General features: G+C 46.8%; 1 protein-coding gene and 1 long non-coding RNA gene across 5 annotated transcripts in view; one reads left to right on the top strand and one right to left on the bottom strand.

Annotated features, from left to right (window-relative positions):
* SLC49A3 (solute carrier family 49 member 3) overlaps nucleotides 1-17518 on the bottom strand; it is a 42658-nt gene that overhangs the window by 14424 nt on the left and 10716 nt on the right. Inside the window, exons 2-10 of one of the 3 annotated variants that reach the window (XR_006291115.1) lie at nucleotides 14885-15043; nucleotides 13761-13980; nucleotides 11442-11518; nucleotides 11198-11335; nucleotides 10817-10933; nucleotides 9236-9388; nucleotides 5601-5758; nucleotides 4158-4303; nucleotides 3042-3154 (exon numbers count right to left, since the gene is read on the bottom strand). Coding sequence is in view for 2 of the 3 variants with exons in the window: in XM_027819230.3 (XP_027675031.2) it covers nucleotides 3042-3154; nucleotides 5601-5758; nucleotides 9236-9388; nucleotides 10817-10933; nucleotides 11198-11335; nucleotides 11442-11518; nucleotides 13761-13980; nucleotides 14885-15043 (1135 nt within the window). In the remaining variant the exon portion in view is untranslated. The remainder of the gene's footprint in view (nucleotides 1-3041; nucleotides 3155-4157; nucleotides 4304-5600; nucleotides 5759-9235; nucleotides 9389-10816; nucleotides 10934-11197; nucleotides 11336-11441; nucleotides 11519-13760; nucleotides 13981-14884; nucleotides 15044-17518) is intronic. The other 2 variants (XM_027819230.3, XM_037902234.2) reach the window with 2 other exon arrangements.
* Nucleotides 6931-11422, top strand: LOC122465955. Of its 2 annotated transcripts, none has more exons than XR_006291116.1 (3): nucleotides 6931-7298; nucleotides 9562-9689; nucleotides 10841-11422. It is a non-coding gene; the product is annotated as an uncharacterized LOC122465955 (long non-coding RNA). The 2 variants fall into 2 exon arrangements; XR_006291117.1 differs by lacking the exon at nucleotides 6931-7298 and adding an exon at nucleotides 9302-9433.

Genomic DNA, 17518 nt, shown 5'->3' with positions numbered 1-17518 from the left:
GAGATTCTATTCTCCCTGTACCTTTTTGCAGCTGCAAATAAACTTTTCTGCTTCTCCACCCCGTTGTGATTATTGGGTGTAGCACACCGGGTAGCGAACCAACCCAAGCTGTTGTTTAGCCTCTCGGCACTGGGTGCCGGCAACACTATGAACAGAGCTAGGCGTCACGGCTTGTTTAGCCTGGCTGCGGGTGACCATTCCCACCCTCTTGGCCCGCTTCACATGATTGGCCAAGTCTTCCCCCAACAGCATGGGGATGGGATAATCATCATAGACTGCAAAAGTCCACGTTCCTGACCAGCCCTGGTACTGGACAGGCAACGTGGCTGTAGGCAAATTGAAAGAGTTGGACTTGAAGGGTTGAGTCGTCACTTGGATCTCTGGGTTGATTAAATTGGCGTCCACTAAGGAAGCATGGATAGCTGACACTTGTGCTCCGGTGTCCCTCCATGCGGTGACCTTCCCGCCCACACTCACAGTTTCCCTCTGCTCCAAGGGTATCTGGGAGGTATCTGGGCCTGAGGACCTCTGGCGTGATTCCGATGCAATGAACTGTAATCTGTTTGGGTTCTTGGGGCAGTTGGCCTTTACATGCCCTAGCTTGTTACGTTTAAAACATCGTCCAGCTGACGGGTCACTGGGGCGAGGTGGGTTGCTGGAGAACAGTGTGGCGGGACGATAAGGTGGCTGGAGGGTTCCTTGGGGGGTAGGTGGGGCCTTGGGCGGCCCCCGGTAATAGGGTGTGGTCTGAGGTTGTCCCTTCTGGTATCCGCTCCAACTGCGACCAGTTTTTTTCTTCTCTGCCACTTCCACCCATTTGGCTCCAATCTCCCCCGCCTCGATTACAGTTTTGGGTTTCCCATCTAGGATATACCTTTCTATTTCCTCAGGAACACCCTCCAAAAACGGTTGCATTTGCATGGAGGATATGTCCATCAATGGCTATTAATCATAGAATCACAGAATATCAGGGTTGGAAGGGACCTCAGGAGGTCCAATTGGGCCAATCCCCAATTTTTGCTCCAGATCCCTAAATGGCCCCCTCAAGGATTGAACTCACAACCCTGGGTTTAGCAGGCCAATGCTCAAACCACTGAGCTCTATCCCTCCCCCCCATTAGCCAGGATGGGCAGGGATGCAAAACTGCTGCACATCATAGAATATTTTTACAAAGTAAACAAACTAGGAAATTACATTAGAAAAACTGTTATAAGAACAAGGAGTTGATTAGGGTGCAGTTAAAGCACTCAAAAATTAGGAAATGCTAGAATCAAGGTTGCCTGTGCAACCTTAATTCTGCCCCTTGTGTGTATGCATTACAATAGTCTAATTACATGATCACACTTTTTCCTACAGGACCCTTGCCTCATTCATGCACAAGATGGATACTGGATGGGCAGAATTAAGGTTACACGGGCAACTAAATCTCGCATTCCCCACCTTTGGCCTGCTTGACTTTGCAACCCAAGCAACACACTTTTAAGGCAGTTTGTTCTGTAACACGAAAGGACAGTTTGCTGGCATATACAGGCCAACTATGCTTTCAACTAAATGCACTCTGCAGCTAACAGCCGTATGCCCAACTTGCACCTAAGGAAGGCGATGCTGCGATGGAAGACCAAAATCTATTAGCCAGTCAGCTGCCGTGGGCTAAGGGTGCACATGCAATCATCTCTTTGGGATCTCCTGACCAGCTCGGCCCCCACCCCCAAAAATTACCATTAAACACTCCGTCTAAAATTGATTGGCCCTGGAAACAAAATGACCATAGGAGACTGCCACACTGAGAAAATACTTCCCTGCTTTTTCTGCAGCTCCTCCCACCTCTATAAAAGCTCTAGATTGGGCTCAAGCGTTATCAGCATGAAATCTACCTCTACACTAACATATATGGACTGATTCATTGCAGGGCAGAGATGGAACAGCAACAATTCTTTTACTGGGAGCCTTAGATTTTTCAGGAGAGCCCAGCAAACTTGAGGAGACACCCTTCACTTGTGAACAAAAGACCTGGATGCTTTTGTTGTCTGCTCTGGTGTTAATGCTTGTTTGTGTCATTGCTGTAGGACTGCTGGCAGGTCCAGTATCTGCTACAGGCTTTCCTTCCTGCTGCCTGTCTACTTCTAGCTGGTGAGGGACACTAGATCCACACGCGTTTCTTTAGGAAGTTCAGGCATGACAAGCCATGCAGCTGCAGCACTGGGGGACATGGCGTTTATCTATCCTAGTAGATTATGAAGACTGAGTTAGTGGCACATTGGGAACAGCATCAGCTAAAGGGGTTGCAGGACTAAGGTTTCATAGAGCCGGGCTCCCTAAGCGGCTCTGCAGCTCCTAAATGAGCTCATGCCCCATTGCAGCACAGCAGAATGCACCGCCATAGCTCTTCTTCCAAGGAAGCTCCCTCAGCTACTGTTGCTAATAGTGGGTCAGCTAGCCCCTGCCTCATGGCCAGCCCATCTCGTCCCCTTGCCACCTCCATCCTCACTCCACTGTTCCAGCTCCCCTGCTCTCCCACCCCCAGAATTGTCTCCATTGCTGTACCACGTTACGGCTGTGTCGTGCTGCCCGGTTTTGTAGTGGCTAGTCTTGCTGCTTTGTCACGTTGTGCAATTGCAGAGTTCTGCTGGAGATCCCGTGAGACATGCAGTGTTTGGAGACATGCATGCACTGCAAGTCGGTTACATGAAGCTCCAAAAAGGCATCAGGCTTCTCCAGGGTGGGAGGAAGGGAACCGTTTAAATTGGATTGTTTAGCAGCATTATTGGCATCCGATTTGGCTTTTCATTCCACCCTCCCACCCGGAAACTGCTGTCATAGCAATGACAGCAGGGAAAGCACCAGCAAGTGGGGTGTGAGGAATAGCTGCTGGCTCCCAGTTGGCCAGCCCGGCATCAGCCCAAGGGATGGTAATGAAGCATATTCCACCAGGAATCCATTCCATGGCACAGTAAAGAACTCTGGTCATAGACTGCCTGGGGATCGGGTAGGACACCCCTCAGTTATACACATCAATGCGTTTTAAGACAAGGGGCACTTACCTGTCCAGTCTAATGCTCCACCTTCCTCAATGTCACAGGTAGAGAATGGAGCCGCGGAAATCTGCACCGTGAGGGCTTGCACTAGGAGCATTAAGATCACTCCTTGGATCTGACTGCACAGAGAGAAACCATCATTGAGCTAATCTCCTAGTCCTGATTCATCAGTCCCATAGCCAAAGCAGGGCCACCCCTCAGGCAGATGGAGTCTCCCCTTGCACAGCTAGCTTCTCATCCGTAAGCAGGGACGGGGACAGATATGATTAATTCTCCAAGGGCCTTTCATCCCCTTGTCTTGTATGATGTAGATACGCTACCCAAAGGCAGTTACTAGGTTAAGCCTTTGTCTCGTGTGTAGACAAGAATACAATTAACAAACATCCAGTAATGTAGTACTTTTGAAAATTTTATACACAGATGTACAATAGGTAGAGACCACGAGCACTTAACCAAGCACACAAGCCTACCTGAAGGGCAGTGTTTCTGGTGTGTGGAGGATTGCATCCCAGAGATATGCATTAGAGTATGAATAACAGGATGCCATGGCTGCCACCACACCTCCTGTCAAACCACACCCTTTTGGACTGTTAAAAGTGGTGGCTTGGCAAGTGGTAGAGGCTTAAAATTCTCTTCCCCACTGCTCCACTGAGCAGAAGAAAAACTTGCTTCCACCCTGCTTATCTTGGAGTGGGGCCATAACAAGCCACACAACCAATCAAACAGAGAAGCCAATTGTGAAAAGGTCTGGTAATCCCTGCTTTAGACTCTGGAGGGTGCCCTGTGTTTGTTTTCCTGAATCTTTCTCCTGGCCTGTGGGCAAATGCACTCCTGGCTAGATCCCAGAACAGTAATGTCAGAATCTGCATTGTAAATTCAGCACTACTGCATCCCATTAAAGGAGAACCTATCTCTAAAGCACATTGCCCAAGACACAGCCAGGCGACCTTAGAAGGAAATGTTCCAATCCCATTAACTGATTAAATAGGTATCTAAGACAGTGGAAGACCAAGTGTGATTGACCCGTGACGGATGCCACCATACTTCTGTCTGTCCCAGAGGAGCATTTTGACCAAATCTGGGCCAGTAGGAGAGCAATATGCAACATCCTCTATGCTTCACCTTGAAGTTCTCCCCACTGCTCAGTGATCATCTGTTCTTTTTGCTGGGGATGCAGGTTTTCAAAGCTCCGTAGATTTCAAGACCAGAAGTGGTTGTCTAGTCTGACCTCCTGCATGACAGGCAAAGGAACTTCCCCAAAATAATTCCTAGAACAGATTTTTTAGAAGAATATACAATCCTGATTTTAAAAGGGTTGGTGAAGGAGAATCTACTACGACCTTTGGTAAATTCAGAGGTGAAAGTAAGCCGGTATGGTCCGGTAAGGCATACCGGCAAGAGCCGGTGTGCCATGCCAGACTAGACCAGCTTCCCCAGGCTGGTGATTTAAAGGACCCGGGGCTCCCTGCAGCAGCCAGAGCCCCACGCCCTTTACATCGCTGCCCGAGCCCCGCTGCCAGAGCCCTGGGGTAGCAGTGGCAGGGCTCCAGCAGTGATTTAAAGGGCCCCGGGCTCCAGCCGCTGCTACCGCAGTGGACCCCCAGGTCCTTTAAATATCCGCCTGAGCCCTGGGGTAGCAGCGGCAGCTGGGAGCCCCTGGGGCTCTGTTGGCGATTTAAAGGGCCCGGGACTCTGCTGTGGTAGTGGTGGCCTGGGCCCTTTAAATCGCCCCTGAGCCCTGGGGGCTCCCAGCCGCCTCTGCAGCTGGTAGCTCCGGGGGTGATTTAAAGGGCCAGGGGATCACAGCCACCGCTACCACAGCTGGAGTCCCGAGGTCTTTAAATCTTGATTTAAAGGCCCTGGGTATTTAAAGGCCCTGCCTCTTCTGATTGAGGCCACGCCCCCTGCTCAGGACTCCGGCATACCAGTAAGTCCTTTAAATTACTTTCACCCCTGGGTAAATTGTTCCAAACTGTTACAAATGTATGACATATTTCCAGTCTGAATTTGTCTAGCTTCAACTTCCAGTCATTGGGGCATGTTAGGCCTTCCTCTGCTAGACTGAGATAGGTACATCATGATCCAGTGGCTAGAAACTGAAGCACGGGGCAGCATGGTCTCAACAGGTTTCAAAGCTAGCTGTTAAGAGAGGCTGTTTCCGAACTTCCGAGCGGGACTGATCCTGAGCTCCCAATGGACTTTCTCTTTGTCCCCTCCCATACACCAATCCCACAGCTCTCTTTACGTCTAGCTAGTTGTCTTTTGCAGCGACTCCTTTGAATAGCTCCCTCCAGCAACATGAAACTATCACGGCCAGTTGCAGTGAATCAGCTGTACAGCATCAACCAGCGTTCTCAGAGCAGCTGGGATCCTTTTACCTTCCACCTCAGACCACATACTGACAGCTGGCTGCTACCAGCATTGACTTCACTCATTGTCGTAGGTAACGGAGGTGGAAGAAACTGGTAATGTGACTAGAACATAGCGCTCTGCTGTTCTTTATCTGCAAGATACTGCTGTTGATGGCTGAACTACATTTCTGTTGAGTCTGACTAGGTGACTTACCTTGAAACAAAAATGAAGCCTGTGGATGTTCCCTCTCCCACGGGGTAGGAGCATTCTACCGCTAGCTCCATAGCAATGGGGTAGATAGAAAAGCCAAAGAACCCAAACAGCGAGCTGATCAGAGCCAGTGGAATGGCCTGATTCCTGAACTGAGACATCTGCAGTGAGAGAGAGTGGCAAGGCATTACATCAGCACAGCTGCTTGGCAAGTCTACGGGGTGCTTCGAGTCAACATCAGGCAGTCACCAATATGAAGTCCACGGTATTTACCATTTCTGTTGGCGGCCTCCCCACCTTCCCTAAAGCTCTCAAATGTGACCTATTTGCATGGAACTGTGTGTTAGGGGATGGAGACATTCGTTTTCTTGTGTGCTTGGCCCCCGCAGCTCCTAGTGACGTCAATGGAGCTGGGGCAGTGTGTGTGTGTGGGGGGGGCGGGTCAGCACTTTGGAAAGTCAGGCTTTTGTTTCGTGCAGGGGCAATGGCCCAGTGGTGGCTCAGTTTGGCCTCCAGAGAGATGGGAGCTCAGAAAACTCCCAGGGTTTAAGTTCAGTTTCTTTCTGTCTGTGTCCCTGGGGCATTTGAAAAACCCCAAACCAATTCCACCAACTGCTCTGATGAATTCAGCGTGGACCAAGCTCACCCCAGCTCAGAGCGAGTGGTAAAAAGCAGAGCCCAGTCCAGCCACTGAAAGAGCTAAATTGGTAAGTCAGGCGGTTCCAGGGGAGAGGGCCTTCTCTCTCCTCTGCACAGTTGGTCCTGACACGTCTCATTTCTCTCCAGATGCTACTTGAGACAGTGCTGTGCAGAGACTTGTGAGGCAGAGAAAGACACGAGGTGGGCTCTTTGGCATGTCTGTAGCCAGAATGCTCCAAACACATGGCCAATCCTGCCCAGACATGCTGATTTACAAGCACTGGGCAGACAGGGACCTGTCAAGACTCTGTGCATCCGCAATATCCATGTTCAAAACTGTCAAAGTACCCAATGGATTTGGATGGCAATATTTTAACAGAGGTATTTGTGTTGTCACAGCATCTAGGAACCTCAGCCTTGGGCAAGAGCCCCATTGGGCAAGGTGCTGTACAAACACGTGGCAAAAAGATCTAACTCTGCTCTAAGTAGCTTAAGTAGTTCACCGTCCCCAATATTTTAGTACAATATTAGGAAGTGGTTTTTTGTTTCTTCTGGATCAGCATCACTTCCGTTCTGTATCTATGTAGTAGAACCCCTAGGAATGGAGGTTGTTCATAAGACTGAAATGTTAATAACTCTGAACAAAACCTTATGGCTGTTCTTTCAAAAGTTTACAACTGAACCGTGACTCAACACAGCTCTGAAATTTACTATGCAGAAAAAAATGCTACTTTCCCTTTATTTTTTTTAGTAGTTTACGTTTAACACAATACTGTATCTGCCATTTCTTTTTGGTCTCTGCTGCTGCCTGATTGCACGCTTCTGGTTCCAAACGAGGTGTGGGGTTGACCGGTCAGTGTATAACTCTGGTGTTCATAACTCTGAGGTTCTACTGCCTGAGTGCAGATGGATGCTGTGTTCATCACTCCCTCAGGGAAGGAGGGATCCGCCTGTGGAGAAGGCATCAACTGAGAGATCTGGGGTCTAATGAAGCTTGGCCACAGACATCTTGTACGATGTCAGGCGAGTCACTGTGCCTCTCTTTACAGTGGGGTTATAAAGGTACTCGACTCACAGGGCTATTTTGAGGCATATTTCAGTCATGTTTGTGGAGCATGTTGAGATTTTAGAGACAGAAGAAGCTATGGACCTAGTGCTCTAGTATCAGTCCATCGAAGAACTAAGAGCCTGCCACCAGCCATACCCACAAAAATGGCCTGACGCTTGCCATGTCTACTTTACAGTCCTGTGCTTGATTCCCCTTGGAGCAATCCCACATTTAGGAGGGCTTTGCTGTCTCTGGCAAACATTTCCATCATCTTTGAATGTATGGTCTTGTGCGCTACCTGGGATAAAAGCGATTAAGACTCATGCGTCAGGGCCTAAACTGATCTCTAGCTGAGTTCAGGAGATGACTTCCCCTAACCCTGGTCTCTGTGGGATAGGCTGCCCAGTTAGATGCATTACACAGAGTTCCCTGCCTTCTTGGTCATCTGGTATTGGCCACTGTCAGAGCCAGCAGGCAGGATTAGGTGTTTAATGATACTTAGCAATTCAAATGCTTTATGCTCACAAGGCACTGCCCCGATGTTAATTAATGCTCACAACGTTCCTGGGAATTAAATAAATTAACCCCATTGCTCCAGATTGAAGAAGACTATAAGGTGGGTAGAAAGCTGGCTAGATTGTCGGGCTCAACGGGTAGTGATCAATGGCTCCATGTCTAGTTGGCAGCCGGTGTCAAGTGGAGTGCCCCAGGGGTCGGTCCTGGGGCCGGTTTTGTTCAATATCTTCATAAATGATCTGGAGGATGGTGTGGATTGCACTCTCAGCAAATTTGCGGATGATACTAAACTGGGAGGAGTGGTAGATACGCTGGAGGGGAGGGATAGGATACAGAAGGACCTAGACAAATTGGAGGATTGGGCCAAAAGAAATCTGATGAGGTTCAATAAGGATAAGTGCAGGGTCCTGCACTTAGGATGGAAGAATCCAATGCACCGCTACAGACTAGGGACCGAATGGCTAGGCAGCAGTTCTGCGGAAAAGGACCTAGGGGTGACAGTGGACGGGAAGCTGGATATGAGTCAACAGTGTGCCCTTGTTGCCAAGAAGGCCAATGGCATTTTGGGATGTATAAGTAGGGGCATAGCGAGTAGATCGAGGGACGTGATCGTTCCCCTCTATTCGACACTGGTGAGGCCTCATCTGGAGTACTGTGTCCAGTTTTGGGCCCCACACTACAAGAAGGATGTGGATAAATTGGAGAGAGTCCAGCGAAGGGCAACAAAAATGATTAGGGGTCTAGAGCACATGACTTATGAGGAGAGGCTGAGGGAGCTGGGATTGTTTAGTCTGCAGAAGAGAAGAATGAGGGGGGATTTGATAGCTGCTTTCAACTACCTGAAAGGGGGTTCCAAAGAGGATGGCTCTAGACTGTTCTCAATGGTAGCAGATGACAGAACGAGGAGTAATGGTCTCAAGTTGCAATGGGGGAGGTTTAGATTGGATATTAGGAAAAACTTTTTCACTAAGAGGGTGGTGAAACACTGGAATGCGTTACCTAGGGAGGTGGTAGAATCTCCTTCCTTAGAGGTTTTTAAGGTCAGGCTTGACAAAGCCCTGGCTGGGATGATTTAACTGGGAATTGGTCCTGCTTCGAGCAGGGGGTTGGACTAGATGACCTTCTGGGGTCCCTTCCAACCCTGATATTCTATGATTCTATGATAAGACAAGGCAACGGTTCCAAGGTTGCACACTGAGTTAGTGGCAGATTCTGGAAATGGTGTTCATTGAACTGCCCCAATCCACGGGGAACAATCCCCCAAGTTATATTGTAACAAAGAACCCTAGTCCTAATAAACAGAATTGTCGTCAGTGAAAGTGACCTAGTAGCGGATTGAAGTCACTGGGAGTTACTGAATGTTTTATCAGACAACTGCAGAAATGGGCTTTAACTACATCTTCGCAGACAAGAGGAAGTGTGACGCAGAACTTACTACTGCAAATGCGATGCTGGCTAGTGCAGCCAGGCAGAAACAGACCTTGGTGGATTCTATAAATTTTCTGGTCTTGTCGACGTACAGTCCCAGAAGGAAGGCGCCAAGTAACCCAAACACAGTGAACAATGCACCATTCAGGCCTGCAAAGAACTACAGGGGAATAGAAATGAGTGTCTGAGCAACTAGTATTAGGAGGTGAGAGTTAGTTACATTACCAATATTTAACCACACGGACTGATTTATGAACAGTAGGCTGTGGGCCACCAGAGTCTATTTAACATGCTTTTCCATTGTATCCATGCCAATATTCAAAACCTCCCCAGGACACGCATCTAGAATAGCAAGCAACTGGCCCAGGGGGTGACAATCCCAAAAGTTTATGAGGAGGAAGAGCTCAGATGCCGTAGAGACGGGAGTGGAGTAAGACCATACGCGGATAAAAGCAGACTGGGTAAGTGCATCTAGGCTGGTCATTTTAACATGGTATACATAGAACGGTGGAGCTTGATTTCCCCCAGAGCAAACAACTGTTACTCTTAAGTATGTACTACTGCTTTCTAAGTGAATGTGATAGGAGCCTCTTTAAGTGGTGGTCGTGTACCTCAAAAGGTAAAAAACCCATTTTCAATATTACTCTGTTTTTACTAGACAGTGACTTGAAGGGCAACGTTTCATGAATACAGAGGAACAGAGAACCACGTACAGTGGTACCCATGTGTGTGTGTTGTGCTCCTCAACCTTATCTCCCTTCTGAGTTTCCTCATCTCATTCCTCCTGTGCTTTGTCGTGATTTGCCTAGCTATGCAGAACACCATTGTTTATTCTCCATCTGGCCGCCTTAGCCAGCAGGGCCAGTATGGGCTTCCATGCACAGCCTTCCGAACTTCCCTTTAAACATGCCTGGAATTGAGGGAGAACTCATAGCTCACATCCTCTTCCCATTGCCCTGGGATCACCTACTGCAATGGAGGGAGCACTTATGAGTTTTGCTGTGACCATGCTGGGTTGGAGACTGCATGCCGCACAAACTGAGGTGCTGGAGACAAATACAAGGCTGAGCCACAAGAGAGGGCTTTGGGGGAGATGTTTATTGGAGGGTATAAATGTAGCCGAGAGGTGACCACCTCTGCTCATGTGCATTTGGCTAAGGACATGTGCGGCAATGAAATAACCCAGTCCACCTTGCTTTGAGTTTCCAGTTCCCTCTCACCTCTGTCTGAGCCTTTGCCCCATATTTGCACATTGGGAGAGGATCATAAGGGACTGCATTTAGCTGCATGTAACCCCTCTACAATCAATTAAAAGCCTTTATTTTACAAAGTAAAATCCAGCAAGAGAAGAGTTTCATTCACAAGTGGTGACCCAGCCAAGGATACGAATTAAACATCAGATAACGTATCGTATTTAAAGACTGATGATGTACCTTGATGTATGCTAGTCTGGTACATCTCAGACACTGATAAGCTAGTTTAGACAAGTGCACCACATCAAGTGGCTTCATCTTGTTTTGATCACTAATTAGTGGAGGTTCATTTCAACCGTATAACAAATAATGCATAAGATGCAAAAAGGCCTTACATTTGAATACCCCTTTACACACAGGATCTGTTCCAGAAGAGTCGAAAAGCAGGTGAACATTCCAATCCCTGCTCCAAAACAGACCATCAGGATGATGTATGGTTTATTTCTCAGAAGCTGCAAAGTTCAAAATGTAGGTTTAAAAAAATAGGTTCCAGTTACTTGGGCAACAAATCTCAGCACCTGCCCACCTGCTGGCCTGCCCACAACAACAGGATAGCTGAAGGTGACAATGACACCATGGAAGCCAGGCAGCATGTACACTTGCTCCTGCCTCAGCATAGAGGGCTGGACATGGTGACCTCTCAAGGTCATGTCCTGCCCTACAGTTCTAGGATGCTATGTTTGATTCCGGGGCTTACTTCTCTGCATGACACTTACCATTTTCAAGCCTGTGAAAAATGGCTGCGAGGTGGAATAAGTGGCGCTTGCTGATGGTGGAGTTGGAGGGACCTTGTCGTGAACACCAACCATGGCTAGGATGCAGGCTGTGACTGCAGGGATGACGTACAGTCCAAGCTAGGAAACCCAAAGCAAAGACACGTAACCAGGTTGCCTGACTCCAGTGCTACTGAATATATAAACCAAAATGACACTGCATACTAATTAATCAGCTTTTGCTTACCATCAGTGGTATATCTTTTTCTTCAGACACAAGTGCAGGGGACAGCAAGTTAGCGGTAAGAATTCCCAAGGGATTAGCTAGATTGAAATAAAAAAGACAATGTTTTTCTATATAAATTGAGAGAATGTTCCACATGTATCAAAATGTCATGAGACATCCATTTCACAGCATCCTCAGCTTAAATGAAGCCATGGCTGGGGGGGAGGGGCAGAGGGGATCAGGAACAAGACATCTGTAAGGTTACATTTGGAGGGTAAAACTCGCAAAAATACTTAAGTGTCTTAGCCTTTTCTGGAAATTTTACCTGGAATTCAACTAGGGACATAAGACTAGGCAGGATCTCCTGGGTCATTAAGTCCAGTCCCCTGCTACTGCAGGCAATCCTGTCCTATCATCCTGTTCATAAACTTGTCAAGCTTTCTCTCTTCAAGCTAGTTGGGGTGTTTGGCCCTGCAGAACCTCACTCCTCTGATGGTTAGAAGCCTCCTTCTAATTTCCAGCCTAAAGGTATTCCTGGCCACTTTACCTCCATTTGTTCTTGTGTCACCTTAACTTTTTGATTTAATTGTTCCCCCTAAGCATGGTAAAAAAACACATCCATCCTGGTCTTTAAATAATTCTTCATCCCTTCTCACCAAGTTGCCCAGGTAAATGGCTTGCGGGAGGAACAAAAATGAAGCTGGAACAACTCTAGTTGTCAGTCCAAATGCTATCCGCCCCCAGTGATAGTACAGGCCCATACGCTATGCAGTGCAGACTCGCATTTCCTTTGTCAAGTAAAATACAACATACCTCTGTACTAGCTGACCCACTTTCAAACGTACCGGTATATTACAACATCATGTCTCTGCAGTCATTGCCACTAGCCGAACATCTAATAGTACTTTACACCGCTTGCACTTTCACCTCACAGGTGTAAATACAATTATCCAACTACACAGCTAGCAGATTTAAGAACCAGATCTGAGACGGGTTTTCACTGCAAATTTGAACAATTTATAGACTTCTATAAGCACCTTGCAGCTCAGCCAGACAATCCAGGCTACCTCCGATGCCGTTTCAATTTTTTCCATGACTATAGTAGAGTCTGTTTAGACTGGTTAATTAGGGCCAGTGGGGAGCCAACAGAAATAGCAGGTGTTGGGCAAGCTATCGTATTCTGGTGTGCTTGCATGGTACACTTACTGTTCTCATACTTACCGGTAATGAACAATACCTAGATCTGACAGCTCAATACACACGTGATTTTTTTTTAAACAGAAAAACAACCATTTATTTTTCAAACTATCACAAAGGAACTTTCCAACATCCCATTAAAAATAACAGGAACTCGTCGCACACTACACAGAGTATATCCCACATCTTAAAAATGCTCAAAGATTTTAAGGAATGTTGACATTTATCAGCTAGATACTCAATATTCATTGTAGTATGTACCTTTCCAGTGCACATTTATTCAACAGGAGAATAGCAGGGATGCTTTTGATTTTTAAGGATTTTAACTAGCTATTGCATGCAACTGAGAGAGCTGTCAGTAGCAACACTGTGCCGGGAGAGAAGTAAGCTCTGCAAATGGCAAAAACCCACAGCTAAGGATGGTTTCTAGGTGTAATGTTTTATGATGAACTAGTTTCTGTTCACAGCCTTTTCTAGAACCTTGGAAAATAACTATTCAAATTTAGGGAGAAAATTAAGTTATCCGGTTTCCTTTCTTCTGGGTTCTTTATTTTTATTTTCCCTTTCCTGCAGTTAATCTTCCTCCTTCACAGGATCAAGGTGTATTAATTACAAGGTGGGAGGACCCTGTTCACACCAGCAGGATCTACATGAGGCAATTAGAGGTTAACACTTCAGAGCGCTCTACAATTCATAGCCCTGTAGTCCAGATTGCGGTGCCGTGTAGACAAGCCCTTACACTGCCAAAGCACCTAGCTGTTCAAGTCAGTAGTGATTTGGACACCTGCTTACTTGAGGAGCTGGGTTCAAGTTATGAGTTAAGATTTGGTGACTATTCTGAGCTACTAGCAGCCTGCACGGGATTTGCAGGAGGAAAATGGTCTTGTGGCTAAGGCAGAGGGAAGAGACTGTGAGGTCTGGGGTTTTTACTCCAGACTTTCCATGTGATGAGTAAGTCATATGACCTGTTCTCCATCTGCAATGTGGAGATACATGCCTACTTCATGGGGTTTTGTGACGCTTTAGTTCACTTACACATTGCGCAGTCCCTATAATACAGCTCCATAGGCAACGTATACCACAGGAAGGTTCTGCTATGGAGTGACCTCGCTCTAGCTTGGCATGTTTGTAGCTGTTACTTACACATTGAAGAGATCATATTTGCTGTAGCTCTCTGGTGGTCTGGGAACCACAGGGCCGCTAGTTTTGTTGGAGAAAATATGACAAGTGGCTGGGCCAGAGCACAGAGGCACTGTCCTATGAACAGATACATGTAGGTCAGGGATCCCAGACTCAGGAAGCTGATGACGCTGAAAGTCCGGATGACGCTTCCAACCATGTTCAGCCAAGCGCTAAGCATCACCTACAACACGTAAAGAGGGACTGGAGTCACTTGCTGACTTAGCTGCAGACTGAGGGAGACGGAATTAAGTTCTAGGATGTGGCATGACTCTAGGTGACCAATCTGGCATATCCCAGGCTCCTAATCCCTTCCCTCTCCTTCAGACACATGCAGAGGTGCTGGCAGCATCGTGGTTCCATCGGAAATACTCACTCGTTTTATTTTCCTCTTTCATTCCATACAGTCTCACCACAGCCATCAACTGACTGGGGCTTGCATGTGTTGAAAGATGCACTCATGTCTGCTGAGCCTCAGGTAGTGTGAAGCCACCTTTTCTCACATGACAAGCAAGTTTTGTCCTGGCTAATTTAGGAAGATTATGGCCTCAAAAGACACTGGTAAAAGAGCAACAAAACCAACCCCAGTTGGATGTCTGAAATAAAGACAGACTTTCAGGTTCCATAATGCATTTGGTCTCAATACTCTGATCGAGTTCATGTGTGACAAAAGTTTGTTTGGTACGGGACAGAGACCATCTCCGAGCGCTTCATGATAACTTGATGAAGTTTCAAGTTATCAGAAAAGGCTTCCTGGTAAATACAAACAAGTGAAGTTCAGGGAGAAATGTAAATTAGTGGACCTAAAGAGAAAAAGGGGAAGGTATCAGACAGTAATTTCCACTCTACTTTGTTTTTTCTTTTCTTGTTGTTCCTCACTTCATTTCCTCTTGGACCAGATTCTATTCATTGCAAGGTAGGAAGGATAGTTTTAAGTACATTCATCTCACACAATACTTAGTCAGAATGTCATGACTTAGGCTGCTACGTACATTGAGTATTAGTTAGCAAAGATGATGCTTGCATATACAAAAATACACAATAGCCCCAACTTTAGTTAGTTAATGCAGCTTCTCATTCAAACTTACAGCACACTTGAGTCCCACGGTGTCGAGAATCCAGGTTGCCACCAGTCCAAACGGGATAGATATGAGAAGGTACACCAGGGACAGCCAGTTAATTGTATCCATGGAGATGTGGAAGTAGGCTGCTGTTTTGTCAGCCACTGGAGCAAATGTCAGCCACAGCTGCCAAAAACAGAACAGAGAGGTTAAGAGTTAACACTCGGTCTGCCAGGGTGAGCTTTGCCCCGTACAATCCCTGCATGATTGTGCTTTGGAGGGACACCAGGTGGTGGTGCAGTTTCACCCCCATTGGAAATCAGCCGCCATCCACCTGCTAGTCCAGTGCAAAGGCCAGAATCTCTGTTGCTGCTGTTGTCACGGTGATGAGCATTTTCATGGCTCCTAGCCCACTCCTCAGTGTCAGGGGTGGGAGCACAGCCACTGGATGGCACGTGAATGCAGATGCTCTGCTGCACTGCCAGTCTGCCAGTGCCCCCACCATGTCCCACACTGAGTCTTCTTCAATGCAGGTGCCCCCCCATGGTGACGATCACCATTTGGGTCAGATTCAGAGGTGATGGTAGGGAGTCTAAACTGGTGTAATTCCCATTTTCTATGGTATTTACATCACCAGCTTAGGACTTCCTGAGCCAAGTTTTGTCATTTACCCTGGTGTAAACCTAGAGTAACCCCACTGAGTTACTGTAAGAAAGCTGAGCAGGCCCCATTAGATTGCCCTACAGTCTATTAGACTGACAGGTAAGTTACACCCCCGCTGAGTTATCACGACTGCATTTGGCCCTCAACCACTTATTACAGCTGCAAGTTGAGAGGCACTCCAGAGTTTGCTACAAAGAATGTTACTTGGATATTCTACTATACACACCCAGCCATTATGAGGGAAGAGGTATTTATAGTCTGCTCTTCGCTATCATCGTCTCCTTTAAAAATGCAAGTTTCAGAGTAGCAGCCATGTTAGTCTGTATCCGCAAAAAGAAAAGGAGTACTTGTGGCACCTTAGAGACTAACAAATTTATTTGAGCATAAGCTTTCGTGAGCTACAGCTCACTTGCATCCGATGAAGTGAGCTGTCGCTCACGAAAGCTTATGCTCAAATAAATGTTAGTCTCTAAGGTGCCACAAGTACTCCTTTTTTAAAAATGCAAAATACAGTTATTATAATGCCAAATTTAAGGCCATAAGGGACACAACTATGATCTTCCTAATCTGACCTCCTGTGTAGCACACATCATATGATTTCACCAAGTAATTCCTGCATCCCCTTGTGATTGATTGAGAGACTTTTGGTCATCTCATCTTCACAATGAGCACCATTTACCTGTAACTGCAAGTCTAGCAGGCGGCACAGGCCAAGCACTGTAGCAAACTACAGGATCCTTCCTGTTATGTCATTAGCAGATATCTGCAGAAACCAGAACTGAAGGAATTATCTGTATACCCCACTGGGATAATACAAAGATCCTTCTTAAAAAAACACCCCAATTTTGAGATTTAACATTTACGTCCAAATGACATCAAAATATGCCCTTTGAAAGGGTTTCTAAAGCTATGTGTATACCGCACGCTTCTGGTGGCATGTAGAGTATGCACTCGGGTGGGACCCCTGTGCCCCCCCCCCCAGCAGGGGTTTAAGTAGTGATGTAGACAGTGAGGCACACCTTAGGTGAGTAAAGACACACCGGAAGGGTGTGGGTATGTATGTGAATACATACATATGGTTCTCTTCTTGCCCAAGCCTTGCCTGCCTGTCTACACAGCTATTTTTAACCGTGTAGTGTCCTGCTGCCTCCCCCCCTGCCAGAGCTTATTACTGACACTTGTAGCTACACATCGCCAAAAGCAGAGGTAGCATAATTCATGAAGATTCTTTGGGTAGCTACAACGTAGTTTGTTAGGCAATTTATATGAATAGTGTTTTATTAGGTAGGCTAATGGAGTGCTCACACTGTGCCTTTTGATCCCATCAGCTTGTTTGCATTCAGAGTACAATGTCTTGGGAATTTAAATACCGGTGTTGCTACAAAACCCTAAAAAGAGAGCTTTTTTTCCTCACATAATTTGCACGTATGAGATCGGTGTCAACAACTGGTTTAAACGGAAGTCTTACCCTGCCAGAGAAGAGTTTGTCTCGCACAGCGTTTCCCTGCTAGTGAGAGACAGTTCTGATAGCTTACAGTTTAAAATTTTCACCCATTTGAGAAGAGTACCTACAGACTATCAGTATAATGGGGTTCATTACATCCAGCGCGTCAGTCCATCTCCGCCTCCATTCCCATGACGGGAATAAGGGCATGTTGATCTATTTCTCCAAACTTGGTGCCTGAAGTTCTTCACCAAAACCTGACTTTGAGGCACCTGGATCATCAGCCTGCTTTGCTGAGTGCCCAGAATTCCTGTTGCGATCAGGTGCTCAGCACCTTTCAATATCCGGCAACTTTTCCCTGAAAGCATCCAACCACACTGAAACATGTGGGGCATTGTCTGAGTTTCAAAATGCCTGCGTAGACTTTGTTTCAATGTTTTTCAAGTCCAGTTGCTCAACACTGAGAAGTCATCCCACATAACATTTCAATTCAAAGCCTATTTTACCTAGAGATGGCACAGAATCATAGAAATGTCGGGCTGGAAGGGATCTTG

This window comes from Chelonia mydas, chromosome 5, assembly GCF_015237465.2.
Source record: "Chelonia mydas isolate rCheMyd1 chromosome 5, rCheMyd1.pri.v2, whole genome shotgun sequence".
Lineage (NCBI taxonomy): Eukaryota > Metazoa > Chordata > Testudines > Cheloniidae > Chelonia > Chelonia mydas.
Note: the sequence above shows the minus strand (reverse complement) of the source record. Positions and strands in the feature narration are given on the sequence as shown.